The sequence below is a fragment of the Phocoena sinus genome, chromosome 7 (genome assembly GCF_008692025.1).
Source record: "Phocoena sinus isolate mPhoSin1 chromosome 7, mPhoSin1.pri, whole genome shotgun sequence".
In the NCBI taxonomy this organism is placed as follows: Eukaryota; Metazoa; Chordata; class Mammalia; order Artiodactyla; family Phocoenidae; genus Phocoena; species Phocoena sinus.
In genome coordinates, this window is record NC_045769.1 from 15,500,019 (window position 1) to 15,515,878 (window position 15,860).

General features: G+C 41.7%; 1 protein-coding gene across 4 annotated transcripts in view; it reads left to right on the plus strand.

The window, feature by feature from the left end:
* The first annotated feature begins 748 nt into the window (after window positions 1–748).
* FARSB (phenylalanyl-tRNA synthetase subunit beta) overlaps window positions 749–15,860 on the plus strand; it is a 68,544-nt gene continuing 53,432 nt past the window's right edge. The window contains exons 1-6 of one of the 4 annotated variants that reach the window (XM_032637197.1): window positions 794–867; window positions 2,403–2,440; window positions 7,269–7,324; window positions 10,586–10,740; window positions 12,657–12,726; window positions 13,308–13,423. In XM_032637197.1, coding sequence (XP_032493088.1) covers window positions 12,670–12,726; window positions 13,308–13,423 — 173 coding nt within the window. In that variant the 5' untranslated portion in view covers window positions 794–867; window positions 2,403–2,440; window positions 7,269–7,324; window positions 10,586–10,740; window positions 12,657–12,669. Of the gene's footprint in view, window positions 868–2,402; window positions 2,441–7,268; window positions 7,325–10,585; window positions 10,741–12,656; window positions 12,727–13,307; window positions 13,424–15,860 lie in introns of all 4 variants that reach the window. The other 3 variants (XM_032637196.1, XM_032637195.1, XM_032637198.1) reach the window with 3 other exon arrangements.

Genomic DNA, 15,860 nt, shown 5'->3' on the forward strand with positions numbered 1-15,860 from the left:
GAGTCGCTCCATCTGGAAATCTTTAACTTAATCTGAAAGACTGTTTCCATTTAAGGTAACACTTACAGGTTTCTGGGATTAGGCTTGATATATTTGTGGTTGTTATTTTGCCTATTACACTGAGGGTTGTTAGAAGGAGATCTGCTAAGCTGGCAGAGGATTGAGCCCAGCATCTGCCTATACAGAACGAGTAAATGTCAGTCTGTTTCCTCTTTTAAAAGACGTTTCTAAGGAAGCCTCCCTAATAGTGCTGATGTAAGGTTCAAAAAAGCACAGTTGTAACACGTAGCAGGGTGCAGGAGATCGAGGAATGAGATAAAAGCAGATCTACTAACAGTTTCTCTCGCTCCCACTACTTGTTTTTGCACATCCTTCTCTCCAGGCCGCCTCAGACCCCGCCTACTCACAGGCTCACCCCCTCCCAGGTGGATTGATTCTCCACCACGAGGTCCACGTCCCCATACACACTCTCCCTTCGCCCCGCCCCCCAGCTTGGCGTCCTCCGTCTGTAGTGTGTTGGAGGCGTTGAGGGCTTTCGCGGGCTGTTCATTTATTGCCCATCAAATCCTAGCCCATTTTATCCGATTCCTGTCTCCCTTTTCAGCCTATAATTTATTCACCCAACGAAACTAGATTTACTGAGGTTAGTGGTGGCAATTTTACCTGCTTTCAGATGAGAAAAGAGAGGCGGAGCTTTTGAAGAAGACTGGCGCTATTCAAGACAGCCGACGAAGGGGGCCGGGTCCTACACACCTCGGTCGCCAAGCCCGGCCAGCTCGCCCGCGCAGGCGCAGTGGTCCGGACTCGCCATGCCGACTGTCAGCCTGAAGCGCGATTTGCTCTTCCGAGCTCTGGGCCGGACCTACAGTGGAGTACACGTCCGACAGCCTGGGCTCTGCGCCTCTCCTCAGAGGCTGGGACCCCCTGCAAAAGGCATCGTGGCAATGTTCATACTGCCCCGCAGGTTTTGGCCTTGGGCGTTCGAGTTGTGGATAGAGAGGGCATAGAGTCCCGGCGGCCCTGCTGGGCCGATGTAGCCTCTGGGAACCCGTGTCTCCGCGGGTGCCGTTGCATCACCGGCACGTGCTGGGCTCACTGTGTCATTTCATTCAGCGATGTCGAGCGCTTGCTGCGTGTCTGATGCCAGGGATAGAATAGGAATGAAGCTCCGGGTTCCCTCCCGAGTGTAGTTCATTAAGTGCACTAAGAAGAGCGCTGTGGGAACTCCATTTGTGAGCAACAGGGTGTGTGTGTGGGGGGGGCGGCCTTCTTTCCTAGTTTTACTTTATTACGTTTACTGAGGCCTGTTATGTGCCAGGCACTGTTCTAAGTACTTTGGGAAACACAGCGGTGCACAGGGTACATAAGGTCCACGTTCACATTCTGATGAAGCAGGCAGATAATAAACCAGCATATTAATAAGATGATTCGGATAATGTTAAGTGCTAGCAGGGAAACAGAAAGATATTGTGCTAAGAACAGCATTAGATAGGGTGGGTAACGTGGGCTGAGCCCAGAGTGACGGAAGTCTTACTTGGTGGCTTAGTCTTCAGGCTACGCTTCATCTCTTCAGTTTTAAAAACACTACCATTAAAGAAAAAGGGAGAAATATTAAGTACGATTATCCGTTACCCTATACATGTAGCAGTTGAAGTGACATCTGCCATGTCCCATATCATCAGCTTGTGTGACAGCAGTGATAATTGGTCTGTGAGAGCTGTTTTTGGTTTTAGGGCTCAATATAACAAAGGCCTAGTCGGTTTAACGGATACTGCTTCCTACAGTAAGATATACTGTGAAAATAAAATTAGCTTTTTTAAAACGTTTCTTAAGGTGCACTTTTAGATATTATGTGCAGTTGACCCTTGAACAATCCAGGTTTGAACTGGGTGGGTCCATTTATAGAAGGAATTATTTTCAACAGTTAATACTAAGCTACTGCATAATCCATGGTTGTTGAATCCTCCCGTGCGGAACCCAGGAGGGCCCAACTGTAAGTACAGAGATTATGGACTTTGGTGGAGGGCTGGGAACCCCTGATCCCTGCCTTGTTCAAGGGTCAGTTGTATTCTTAAAGTGTTATTCTCCCTAGGGTTCTGCCCTAAGTCCCTGAAAATAGAGGTAATACTCTTGTCCTCTAAACAGGGCTCTGATTCCCTATACTTTTTATTTCATACTATGCTTTTTTTATATTATCCATCCTTCTAAACCATCTTCTCACTAATTGTGTATGATATACCTGAATACACAAGATGGTGTGTAGCAAAAATTTGTTCAGTACATCTGTGATCAGCTCCCACCTGTGTATCCATATCTGGGAAAATAAGAAATAAGTCAGGTTTTAAAAAATGATGATTTATAACCTGTTTACTGTCATCTGATGTTTTTAATATATTCTCTAGATGCCTCTTCCCTTCTTTTCCATATTGAGAGAGATCAGGTAAGCTTGATATCTATAATTATCTGTGGACTACTGACTCATTAAAATTCAGTCAGGAAGATTGATGTTGAGGTGTACTTCAGATGGGTCCAGAAATAATACTCATCATTAGTTTATATTTCACATGTTCTTTCTGAAATCTTTTAAATGTAAATTAGGTTGAGGTCAAAGTTGGAAAAACATGTTTGGCAAAGCATCTCATTTGCAAGCAGTGTGGATCCACCTTGTTTCTTACCCCCTCCCCCCTTTTCTGTCTTCCTCTTTTTTCCTTGTTTTTCAGGTAATGTCTCATTCACTCTTTTCTAGCCCCATTCCCTCTTTTGTTTTCAGTCCCTCTAGGGCTTTCTTTTTGTCTGTCCTAAATTCCATTGTGTCATCAGTCATTGCCTTTCACCACTTACTTGCTTATCAAAGATAAGCAAAGGATATTTTTCAGGCTGCTTTGATTCTGTTCATTTTGCTCCTCTGGGGCAGTTTTGTCTCCTTAGTCTACCTTTTTTATCGCCTTTCTGCTCAGATGTTTCCTCTGCCACTCGTTTTTTTGTTAACGGTTTGTTTTCACTGTTCTTCAATTCTGGCCCTGTTCTGCCTTGGTGTAATTGCTGGCAGTGCGGCCAGAGCCACCTGTGTATATCATGAACCTTGAAGATGTAGTTACTTAGGTGTGTCATTTTGTTAGAGGGAATCATTGATCACGATTTCATTGTTGATTAAGTGCATGAAATACAGCTGAAAGGAATAAAACAAATTGTATGATAATTAGGACTCAGTAGAGGGTTCAGTGTATTTTAATGATTCTGCACGATTTGTTAAGTAACCATTTAGTTATCTACTACTGCATAATTAATTACCCCCAAATTTAGCAGCTTAAAACAATAGTCATTTGTATATGTTTCTGAGGCTCAAGGATTGGAAGTGGCTTAGCTGGTGGTTTCTGCCTCTCACCTGGTTGTAGTAAAAGTGTCAGGACTCTAGTCATCTCAAGGCCTAACTGGGGCTGGAGAGTCCAATTCCGGGTTCACTCAAGTGCTTGTTGGCAGGCTTGAGTTCCTTGCTGATTTTTGGTCAGAGATTTCAGTGCCTCCCACCTGGACCTCTCCATAGGACTGCTTGCAACATGGCGGCTTGTTTGTCCCAGAGTGAGAGGTCCAAGAGAGCAGGTAGTTGAGAGTGTCCAGATAGAAGCCACAGTTTTTACTAAATCTCGTAAGGGAATACACCATCCCTTGCCATATTCTCTAGGTCACACAGACCAACTCTGGCACCGTGTGGGTGGAGACTACAAAGGTGTGAACCCCAGGAGGCAGGTGTTCTTGGAGGCCATCTTGGGACTGACTACAGCAGTCTGCCCCCTGGCCCCTAGTGATTCATGTTCCTCCCGCATGCCACATACACGCCCTCCCAAGGCCCCCGGAAGTGTCATCCCATTACAGAAGCAGCTCAGAAAACCAGAGTCTCATCAGCTAAATCGGGTCCAGTTGTGGATGGGGCTCTTCGGGTGTAGTTCTTAAGTAGAGCTGATTGAGTAGAATTACTCTTGGCCTGAGAGACTAAAGAGACAGGTTATCTGCCCCACGTTGCACCTAACATACAGTGGTGGCACAGGCATAGGACATTCTCCTTCGAATGGGGAACATGGGAGACACGAAGGAGTTACTAGTCTATGGCAGTTCTGAAGCTGAGCTGGAAAGTGTTGCATGTCTTGGTCAGATCTCCAGGCCTGGGATCACTGTCCATGGTTCTGCCCTAATTTCTAGGCTCTTGGTTCCACTCTCTGGGTGATCCTCATTATTTTATTTTTTGGTGAAAGAAGGCACGTTACTTTACAGCTCATTAGTTTCTTGGTCTACTTCCCACCGATAGAATTTTGGGGCTCAAAGCCTTCATTTTGTCCCGTCTCTGTCCCTTTCAGCTCCAGCTTGCCATGTTTCTGCATATGTTTTTTTTTGTTGTTGTTGTTAAACTTTCTGGCTCTTTGGTCAGTTTTGCTGGTTTCCACTTCCTTAGTCAAAAGACACACCGCCCACAGATCTCTGAAATAAGCTGTTTTGCACCTTGGCTTCTGCTGATACAGGGCTCTTATTTAAGCTCAGCTGTGTGACCGAAGAAATTTGTGAGGCACGCCCTTATTTTCTTTATATGTAGCGCCTCTTGTCTGAATGAACAGTGCCTTTGATTTTACTGCGTCTTAAGATTTTACAATCATGTCCTTGATTCATCTTTCGACCACGTTTCCCTGGAAATGCTCTGGATTTGCTCTTTGATCAGAAGTCACTTTTTTTAACATCTTTATTGGAGTATAATTGCTTTACAATGGTGTGTTGGTTTCTGCTTTATAACACAGTGAATCAGCTATACGTATACATGTATCCCCATATCTCCTCCCTCTTGCATCTCCCTCCACCCTCCCTATCCCACCCCTCTAGGTGGTCACAAAGCACCGAGCTGATCTCCCTGTGCTATGTGGCTCCTTCCCACTAGCTATCTGTTTTACATTTGGTAGTGTATATATGTCCATGCTACTCTCTCACTTTGTCCCAGCTTACCCTTCCCCCCCACCATATCCTCAAGTCCATTACCTACATCTGCCTCTTTATTGCTGTCCTCCCCCTAGGTTCTTCAGAACCATTTCTTAGCATTTTTTTTTTTTTTTTTTTACATCTGGGAGGCTGAGGATTCTTAAAACCATTAGGTCCTGGCTCCTTTTTGTTTAATAGTCTTCCCTTTAGTTTATCTCTTCTCTCAGAGTCTAAACCAGGCGACACTTTCCGCACTGGTTGGAAAGGTTAGTTAAGTCACCTGGTTGAGTAGGTACCTTTTCCCCAGTCCCCATAACTGTAGGCAACAGTGTTGCTAAACTTTGCCTCTACATAAAAAGGATACTCCTTCTGTCAGTTTCCAATAACACTTCCTCACTTTCCTTCATATCCTCACCTGCATCCTTATCAGAGACTGAGGCTTCTGTTAACAGCTTTGTCAAGGCGCTTTAGGTTTTCATTTACACTCTCAAAGCCCACCTCCTGATTCCAAAGCCTTCCCCATGTTTTCCCGTGTTTTGTTATGGCAGCACTTTATGTCCAGGGACTGAAGTCTGTGTTAGTTATCTTTTGCTACATACCAAATTACTCCAGTACTTAGAAGGGTAAAACAACAAGCCTTTATCATTCACACGTTTCTGAGAGAGGAATTGAGGGAGGAGTGGCATAGCTGGGTGATCTGGCTCTGGGTCTTCCTCCAGGTTGCAGTCAAGCTGTCGTGCCAGCTGGGCCTGCAGTCATCTCAAGGCTTGGTTGGGCTGGAGTTAGCTTCCCAGCTCACTCTTGTGGTTGTTTGAGACGTGAACGGTGTGAGTACCAGGAGGCAGGGGTCATGGGGGCCTCTGTTATTTCCTGCCCTAACGATACCCATTCACCTGCACCGGGGACCTGGGAGCCATTGCACACGTCTCCTGCTCACTCACTGTCCTCACCTCCCAGTCAGTCCTCGAGCCTTACAGATTCTGCCCCTGACGTTTCGCACATTCTTCCTTCTCCCTCAGACTCACTGCTGGCTGCTTTAACCAAGTCGTCACTGTCTCGCTTGTCTGTGGCAGTAGATTCTCTGCTCCAGTTTGTCCACCACCATTCTTTAAAATGCAGGTCTAATCATGCTGTCATCCAGCTGGAAATCCTTTAGTGTAACTCCCCGTTGCCTCAGGCAGGACAGAGGGCAAACCCCTTGGCATCTTGAGCTGACTTCTTTCTCCTTTTTTCATCATATCTCTTCCTGACATGAACCTCACGCTTCATTCATATGAAACGTCCCAAATTTGCCATGCGGTTGTCTCATTCCCCACAGTCCCTGCCGAATAAGTTCATCCTTTCTGTGAAGCCTTCACTGACTGTCAGTGGAGTTGATTGCTTCCTTTGTGCCAACTGGGTACCTTGCACTTACCATAACTGTATTTACACATCTGGTTTACTAGAGTAGGGCATAGTTAGGGCAAGAATTGTATTTTATTTATCTCTGTAGCCCTGGCACCTAGTACAGTGCCGACACATAGTAGGTGCTCAATAAATGTTTGTTAAATTGAAGTTCAATGTCAGGAACAGGAATCTTAAGATCAGCTTCTTACTAGAATATACTAGTAATGATGGTTTGTGTTCAGTTTTTGGTAACAAGGAAACCCTGACAATGCTGTGTCAGGTGGCAAAGCAAAGTAGGATATAACTTAAAAGTAAGGAAGAGAACTATTAATTGTTGCAGACCTACTATGTTTCAGGGCACTATGCCAGGCCCATTATCTGCATGAACTCATTTAAATCTTTCCAACAGTTGCATGCTACAGTTAAGTGGCTGTAAAATGCTACTTTATGGATGAGGCATAGGAATCAGAAAGTTTACATGAAGTGCCAAGCTCTCAACTGGTAAGTGGAACAGTCAGAATTCGAACTTGGATGGATCTGGCTCCAAAGCCAACTGTCAGGCCACCTCAGAGAATTTTAAATGATAGGATTTATATGACGTTATTCCTTTATGTTGGATCTGTGATTTGGAGCCTACTTTACATTGGATCCCTGCTTAGCAAGTTTTTTCTTCCAAGTAAGTGTAAACTCCCTAGTGCAGGTAACCTAATTCTGTAGCTGATATTAGATGAATCAGCCCTTTTTAAAATAGTTTTGGTTTTCTTAAAAAATGTTTTTTGGTCAAGCTCTTTTCGTTTTTAAATGGAGATATCTGATGCCTGATATTTAGTATGCTTGGTATAAGATGATTAAAAAAATGCAGTTTCTATGCTATTTTCATTTGTACTGAACAGATTAAAATTAGCAATCTCTTTTTTTCCTAGCTGATGAAGAATTTGATGAACTATGTTTTGAATTTGGTCTGGAACTTGATGAAATTGTATGTATTGGATATTTATTTCTCTAATATTCTGTGTATAAGTTCATTATATTTTATCTTTGTTACCTTACGGTTAGACCAAATGGAACATTTGTGGGCCGTGGTGCTTTCTGTGTTAAGGGGCTAAGCTCTGGTTCTAAGAGTGTTACTTTGTGTAAAATCTCAAAAGGGGTTCATGCCTTATTCTGATACAGTACCCTCAAGTCATCAGGCTAGTGCTGTGGAGGTGGATAGACCCTCTCAGGTAACCCCAGAATAGAAGCAGTCTCCCGGGCAGTGAGGTGCCATTTGCAGATAACCGGATGGAAGGGGTCCACGAGCAGTGGAAACTTTGCTTCAGCTGGAGTTGCTGTCTCCTTGGCCTCTGGCTCCCCCTCCTTCACTTCCTCTGTGTCCCACGCCACCTTCCTCCGTGCCTGTTTAACCAGCGTTAGTTCATTCTTCATTTATTACTCTATACATTGATCTTGTAAAATGATCTCCTACTTTTTGAAGAATTGCTTGTAAAAATGATTTTGAAACATTTTCCTGGTCTTTTGATTATATAATGATTAAAATGTTGAAAAAATAGCTTTATTTACCAAATATATTATTAATAATGATAATGTACTAGAGACACTGTACTTGTAACTAAAAAGATAATTTAATATGTCTCTGGTAATTAGTATTATTTTTTACCCCAAGCCTTCTTGATCTGTTCAGTGTTTTATAACACAATAAGGTTTAAAAAACCTCAGACTGACAAAAACCTGTATTGTTCTGCCTTGTTTTTCCTGTTGCTTCTTAACTAATGTTGCAGAAAGTTTTTTTATATTAATGAGCATCCATATGCTTAAGAAGTCAGCTGAGAACTCTGTAGTTTATATTAAATTGTTATTAATTTTATTAGAACTCAAAATTATGCTTGAGGCTTTGTGATATCTAAGAGCATTGTACTGGATATCAGAAGAATGGAGTAATAGTTCGAACTCCCACACTTACTAGCTGTGGAACCATGGACAATTACATTGCCTCTCTGGGCCTCCTTTTCATCTGTGAAATAAGAGGTTTGCATTGTATGATCCCTATAGATCCCTCTGGCTCTGAAATTTCTGTGGTCATTGATTGCCATAACATTTTTGTTAGCATTGACAAACCCAGTCTTCACATATGATCTTTTTTTTTTTTTTTTTGCTGTACGCGGGCCTCTTACTGTCGTGGCCTCTCCCGTCGTGGAGCACAGGCTCCGGATGCGCAGGCTCAGCGGCCATGGCTCATGGGCCCAGGCGCTCCGTGGCACGTGGGATCTTCCCGGACCGGGGCACGAACCTGTGTCCCCTGCATCGGCAGGCGGACCCTCAACCACTGCGCCACCAGGGAAGCCCCACATATGATCTTTGTATGAACTGAGATACTGAAAATGGAAGAAGGCTTAGGCAGCTGTGTCTTTTTTGTAAAGGAATTAGGCCATTTTTTTGTTTGGATGCCCTCTTTTCTCAAGTTACCACATTTTCTTCCCTTCTTTATATGGGTCCCCCCTGAAATCCAGCACCCGCATGAGGTGACTTATCTTTCTTCACTAAAATGTTAGCAGTTTTATTGACCCCTTTAATTGAACTCTGTTTAAATTCTGATTTCTCCTCCTGCCTCTTCTCATATCCTCCCCCATCCCCCCATTTCTTTTCTCCTTTCCTGCTCCCTCCTCTTCCTCCTCTTCATCCTCTTCTTTTTTTATTTTTAAATTTTCCCTAATTTAAAAAATTTGCCTCCTGAGTTTGAGATGGCCAGTGGAGGTGCTCCTTGGAGCCCATAGTCAATGAGCGCCGTGAGCCCCGTGCAGTCCCAGCATCATATGGACTCTGATTCCTCAGGTGTGGCTCGGGCACGCAGCGCTTATTGACAGGAAGTGAATTCTTCTGCATGCTGTGCAAGTGTGGACTATAATTCTTTGGGCAGTAACTTGAACTGCTTATATTTTGGCAGTGGGAGAGGGAGAGCATCATGTAAAACAAAAATCATCACTTATTTTGATAGGAATTCATCAGTTATTTTAGCAGGTTATTGGTGGTAAAAATAGCAGGAGTTCCAGTTAAGTGGGGATTCCAGATAATTAGTGGGTAACATTAACAGTTGGAATATGGCTTTTAAGCATTTTGGTTGAAAATTTCTTCAGTATACATACAGTTCCCTGCTGGAGTAAACATAGAGAACAGAATTTAACTTCTTGGCAATGGTTGTTTTTAAGAAAATCTGTAGTGTGGTTATTGAGATAGTCTAAGCTTTTTGCCACTGCATTAAAAATTATTCTAGTGGTATTTTTCTCTCTTTTTCCTCTTGTTTGCTTTCATTCTTGCTGCTCTGTACCTTTTACTGTCATTAGATTGCTTCCCATCATACCTATAATCCCTTCTAATTTACACCAAGCTTCTGATGATCTCTTCAAATGCTTTTTTTTTAATATTCATTTATTTATTTGGCTGCGCTGATGGTCTTAGTTGCGGCACGTGGAATCTTTAGTTGTGACATGAGCGATCTAGTTCCCTGCGCAGGGATCGAAGCTTGGCCCCTTGAATTGGGAGCATGGAATCTTAGCCACTGGACCACCAGGGAGGTCCCCTCTTCAAATGTTTTTGCTTGTTTTTATAGTATTACTCTCATTCTCCTGTTGCTTGTAGGCTTGGGTGCCCATAGGATTTAGCTTTTTAGAGTCATTGTCTTATAAAAAGTTGCATATCTTTTCATCTTTTTTTTTCTTTTTTTTGTTTGGCCGCAAGCTGTGGCTTGTGGGATCTTAGTTTCCCGACCAGGGATCGAACCCAGGCCCTCGGCAGTGAAAACACAGAGTTCTAACCACTGGACCTCCAGGCAATTCCCAACATAGCTTTTATTTGGTGAATTCTCTTTACTTTGTCTCATTGACACTTTTGTTGTTATTGCCCTGTGTTCTTTTTGGTGTTTTCATTTTCTTTTTAGATCAAGGATGGGCAAACTTTTCCTGCCAGATAGCAAGCTTTTGAAGGCTCTATAGTCTCTGTCACAATTCAGCTGTTGCAGTTTGTAAATAACAGTAGGTAAAATGTAAATGAATAGGCTTGGCTATGTTTCAGTAACACTTTATTTACAAAAATAGGCGGCAGGCATGATTTGGCCCACTCCTTGCTTTAGATAGATTTCTGCTGCTCTGGAAAGAACATGAATAATGCAGTTACTACTTTATAGGGCTACTTTTTCAAAAGAATTTGGATTTATTTAGTTTTATTTTAACTTTTGGGTTTGTTTTAGACATCTGAGAAGGAAATTATAAGTAAGGAACAAGGTAATGAAAAGGCACAGGGGGCCTCTGATGTTGTTCTCTACAAAATTGATGTCCCTGCCAATAGATATGATCTCCTGTGTCTGGAAGGATTGGTTCGAGGACTTCGGGTCTTCAAAGAAAGGTAAGGGAATATGTTCATTAAATACCTGGCTAAGTTGGGTTTCTTTTTTCTTTGCCTCTCATTATCAGCAACCCTGTTTAAGTTTCTAGAAAAAAACTCGTTGGACAGGTACACAGCTTTAGGTCTGCATAGAGGGGATGATTGGAGCCTTTAGATTGTAGCCATTTGAAAATTTGCCTGAATATTGAGTCATAGCCTTTCATTTTGGGAGCGTATTTTAAAGCTGGAGTGGTTAATGATTTTATGGCATCTTGAAAAACTTTTTAATGGGTTCACGTGAGTTCTTTAGTAATCCAACTGGAGTAGATAGTTTGTTGGGTTTGTTAAAGGCTGGGAGAAAAGTAGAGGGGGCACAACTATATGCTGTTTTCTTAAGAATTCTGAGGAGGCTGGGAATGGGGCCTCCTAACTGGAAAACTGAAGATCTTATGATGGCTGTGGACAAGTTAATTGACTTTTCTAGTTTCAGTCTCCTAATTTATAATGAAGAATATTTTTAAGTCCTCTTCCAGCTCTTCATGTAATACATGAAAATGATGAACATATGAAGTGAAAAAGAGGTGAAACAGTAAAGCTATCAAAAATAATTATTTTTGGTTTTGATTACTTATTCATTATCTAGTCAGTCGCAAAAGAGTAAGCGCCTCAGGCTGATGGGCTAGACTCTGCAACTGTGAGGCCTTCGGATGAGTGATGGGCGCTGGTGAAAGGGTGATAATTAGGCATTTCGTTAATGTGGTTAAAATTTGGGGGTTGACCCAGGTGCTTCTCTGCGTGACAGTCAGATGTTTATATTTTAGGGTCAGGGATAAGCCCTTACAGTGTGTTTCCCAAACCTGTCCCATACGCATTTCTGTTTTTAATAGGCACCTCGTATGATTTTTATGATGAGACTGAATTAGGAAAGTGACTTAAAACCTTTGCTACTCAAAGTGTGGTCCATGGGCCAGCATCATCTGTAACACCTGGGAGCTTGTTAGAACTGCAGAATTTCAGCCTCTACCCAAGACCTATTGAATCAGAATATGTGGTTTAACAAATTCCCCAGTTGATTGTAGGCACGTTGAGGTTTGAAAGGCACTGACTTAAAACAGTTGTTCCCACCCTCGTCTGATGATAACAGTCACCTGGACTCTGCCTTCAGAATGTACTGTTTATCAGGCCTTTCCCTTGAATATCCTGATTCATTAGGTCCAGATGGGACCAGGCCATCTGTATTTGTTATAAGCCCTGTTTTTCTTAGAAGCTCAAATTCTCACGGTTGGAATGAAACTTCAAGGTGATTTAATCCAGCCCCTCAGCTGATGTTTAAATGCCCCCTATACAGTTGCTTAGTTAAAGGTTTTCTAGCCTCTGCCAAGACTCCAGTGATAGGACACGCATTACCACGAGGCATCCTAGCCCATTTTTGTTTTATTTTTTTTTAACAGATTTATGTTATTTATCACCCGTGCTGCGCGTGGGCTTTCTCTACTTGCCGTGAGCGGGGGCTGCTCTTCGTTGTGGTGCGTGGGCTTCTCATCGCGGTGGTTTCTCTTGTTGCGGAGCACGGGCTCTAGGCACGCGGGCTCAGTAGTTGTGGCTCACGGGCTCTAGAGCGCAGGCTCAGTAGTTGTGGCACACGGGCTTAGGTGCTCCGCAGCACTTGGGATCCTCCCAGACCGGGGCTCGAACCCGTGTGCCCTACACTGGCAGGCAGATTCTTAACCACTGCGCCACCAGGGAAACCCCTAGCCCATTTTTAGACATCTGGAAATGTTAGAAAGTTTATTAGGTTTTTTTTTTTTAATACTCAGCCCAAATTTGATTTGCTGTAACTTTAACCCATTGTCCTAGTTCTGTTCATCTGTTCACAGAATAAATTAGTTTATCGAATGTTTTGCTTAATAATGAGCAAGTTTGTTTTAATATTTTAGGATAAAGGCCCCAATGTATAAACGGGTAATACCTAATGGAGAAATCCAGAAATTGATCATCACAGAAGAGGTAATAAGGATCCATTCTTATTTTTCTTTTAAAAACATCTCTTTTGTGTATATCTCTATAAGGTGGGACAAAGGTGACCCTTCTGCCAAATGTAGTTTTCTTTGATCACTTGCTAAAATGGATATATATTTAGCCTCTAGCTCTTAAAAATTGTCATTTAGTTTTTTACCAAGAAGTGAAAGGGAACACAGCATTTGTTTTCCATGAATAATTTTGGAAAATAACATCCAAATGTTTGCTTAAAATACATTTGAGATATAATTGTTTAAATTGTGGATATTAATAAAATTTAGAAAAAATCTTTTGGGGAAAGACTAATAGAAATATTAACTACGAGCAAACTACTTAAGGGTTAATTTTTTTCTCAGTAATTCAGTAAATTTTCAGAGGTCTTGCTGAAATGTAAATTGTATGAGGACAGTGACTTTGTCTCTTATCACCACTATATCTTACTGTTGACTGAATGAATGAATGTATACTTGTTTGAATGAAAATTTGTGACAGCTAACTTTCTATTACAAGATGATATTACAAAGAAAAGCCTTAATATTTACCATCTCTAATGATATAACGAATTTCAGACAGCTAAAATACGCCCGTATGCTGTTGTAGCAGTTCTCCGAAACATAAAGTTTACTAAAGATCGATATGAAAGCTTCATTGAACTTCAGGAGAAGTTACATCAGAACATTTGCAGGTTTGTGGTCGCATCTTCTTTCTTCCTTGCCTCCTGCTCTCCTTCCTCCTTCCTCTCCCTCCTCCTTTCCTCCCCTTCCCTTTTCTCTTCCTCTTTCCCCCGCTCTTTTCTTTCTTCCTCCACTGTAGACTTTTTTCACAGCATTTCTAAATTAATCATGTGTGGGAGTAACAAGAGTTCAAAGTTAACTAAATTTAAATTTAAATAAGTTTAAATTTCACCAAACAGCTCTTTGTTACTGCTTATAGATAGTGTATCCATGGAGAAATAAGAGAGAGATTTTGAGTACTATATAGAGAAGAAATATCTAGTCCTAGACATTTTCTTGGTTTTTGTTTTTTGGTTCAAATCATTAACAGTGGATTATACTACTAAATATTAAACCATGGTAATTTGAAGTATGACTTATTTTAAAAATAGACAAAAGTTATCGGCTTGATCTCATTTTTTTTTTTTTTTTTGCTACACGCGGGCCTCTCACTGCTGTGGCCTCTCCCGTTGCGGAGCACAGGCTCCGGACGCGCAGGCTCAGCGGCCATGGCTCACGGGCCCAGCCGCTCCGCGGCATGTGGGATCTTCCCAGATCAGGGCACGAACCCGTGTCCCCTGCATCGGCAGGCGGACTCTCAACCACTGCACCACTAGGGAAGCTGTGATCTCATTTTTTGAGTGAATATAATTATAAATTGACAGGTGAAACTTGAGACTTTTACATAACTGAATTTTCTTATTCTGTCGTTGGCATTGCTACACATCATTTCCCATACAGCTCCCTTTAGTGTGGCGATCTTCAAACCTATATAATTGCTGAACTCCTAGAGGTCGAGGAAGGTAACAATGGGAGTCCTTGAGCTAATTTCAATATTTCAAAATCCTAATAGAAAATATATATTTACTGATGATAAGAAATGTCAGCCTTTAGCTAACATACCAAGTTTTTTTTGTGTTGGTACTAAAATATATAAACGTAAGTTATCTCATGCTAGTCAAAGATATGATTAACAGTTATATATGTCTTGAGTAAAAATGGAAAAAAATAATTTTTATATTTTAATAATTGCAGTAGTTGCAATTTGGTAAACTGGAAACTAGAAGAGGCTTTTGTGTAAGGGTGGTCTAGAGACAGGGTTGGGGGGACCTTGGGCGTTTTCTTCTGGTGTGAAAAATATTTAAAAAAATAAAATACCTGTGGTTAAGCTCACGAGGTTTCTTTTTCTTGAAACATTTTTGCATACATCGTAGAAGAAACTTTTTCTCAGATTCTGAGTAACATTTATTCCAAGTTCTTTTATAAAAATAATCTATTTGTCATCTTACAGATATGTTATTCTTGAGCAAAACAATAAGAATTTAAATATAGTTTCAAAATATAGAACAAGATAGAGGATTTCTGACAAGCACTGATATAGCTAGGACGTGCTTGAGCCCAGTTATCTGTTCTGGTCATTTGAAGAATCTAATTTTTATCTATATTGGAAAGCATTTCCTTAATTCGACTTTAAGCTCTGTTTTATACAGTATCTCTGGAAATAATGAGCTTTTTCTAAAGGGAGAATAAATCACATCCTAATACTCTGGTATGCCAGAGTCAGTAAATCCTAATTTGCGTTTTTCAAGAGATATATTTATTTCATTTAAATTATAAAATTTACTGGCATAAAAGTTGTTTATGATCTTCCCTTATTATCCTTTAATATCTGTAGTATCTGTATCAGTATCACCTCTTTCATTCCTGTCTTCTCTCTTTTTTCCCCTTGATCAGTGTAGCTAGAGATCAGTGTATACATCAATTACTTCAGTGAGTATCATTGTGTATCAGTTTTTAGAGAACCAGCTTTTGCTTTCATTGACTTTTCTCTGCTTTTTCCCTCATTTTTCTGTTTTCATTGATCATGCAGTGTTCTCTCTAGGGCTAGTTAGTCCTTACTACTGAGGCAAGACTTTGTTCCTATATATCCATTGCCATATGAAGAGTGAGGTTTTCAGTCTGTGTGAGCACTGTTGCCTTGGATGGTTCTTTCCCTGGCCTTGGCTGGTTTCCTCACATGCACACACTGATTAATACTCAGCTGAATTCTTGAGGGGGCCCCTCTGCAGATATCAGAGTTCTCTGTCTGAGTAGCTCTGTCCTCCCCAGTACTCTGTGCAGTGAACTCTGGCCGTTGTGATCTCCCTAGACCCTCAGCTGTGTCTCCTCAACTTAGGGAGTCCACTGGGCTCTAGCCAGACCCCGTTTCCTGCCCTGTGGCTTGAAACCCTTCCAGGCAGTCAGCTGGGCTGTCGTAGGGCTCACCTTATCTGTTTCCTGTTTGTCATCTGCCCTTCATAGCCTGACCTCCAGTGCCAGCCATGAAAACTGTTGTCTTACATGTTTTGCCTTTTTTGTGATTGTATCAGGCAAGAGAGTAAACCTAGTCTTCGTTACTCTATCTTGGCT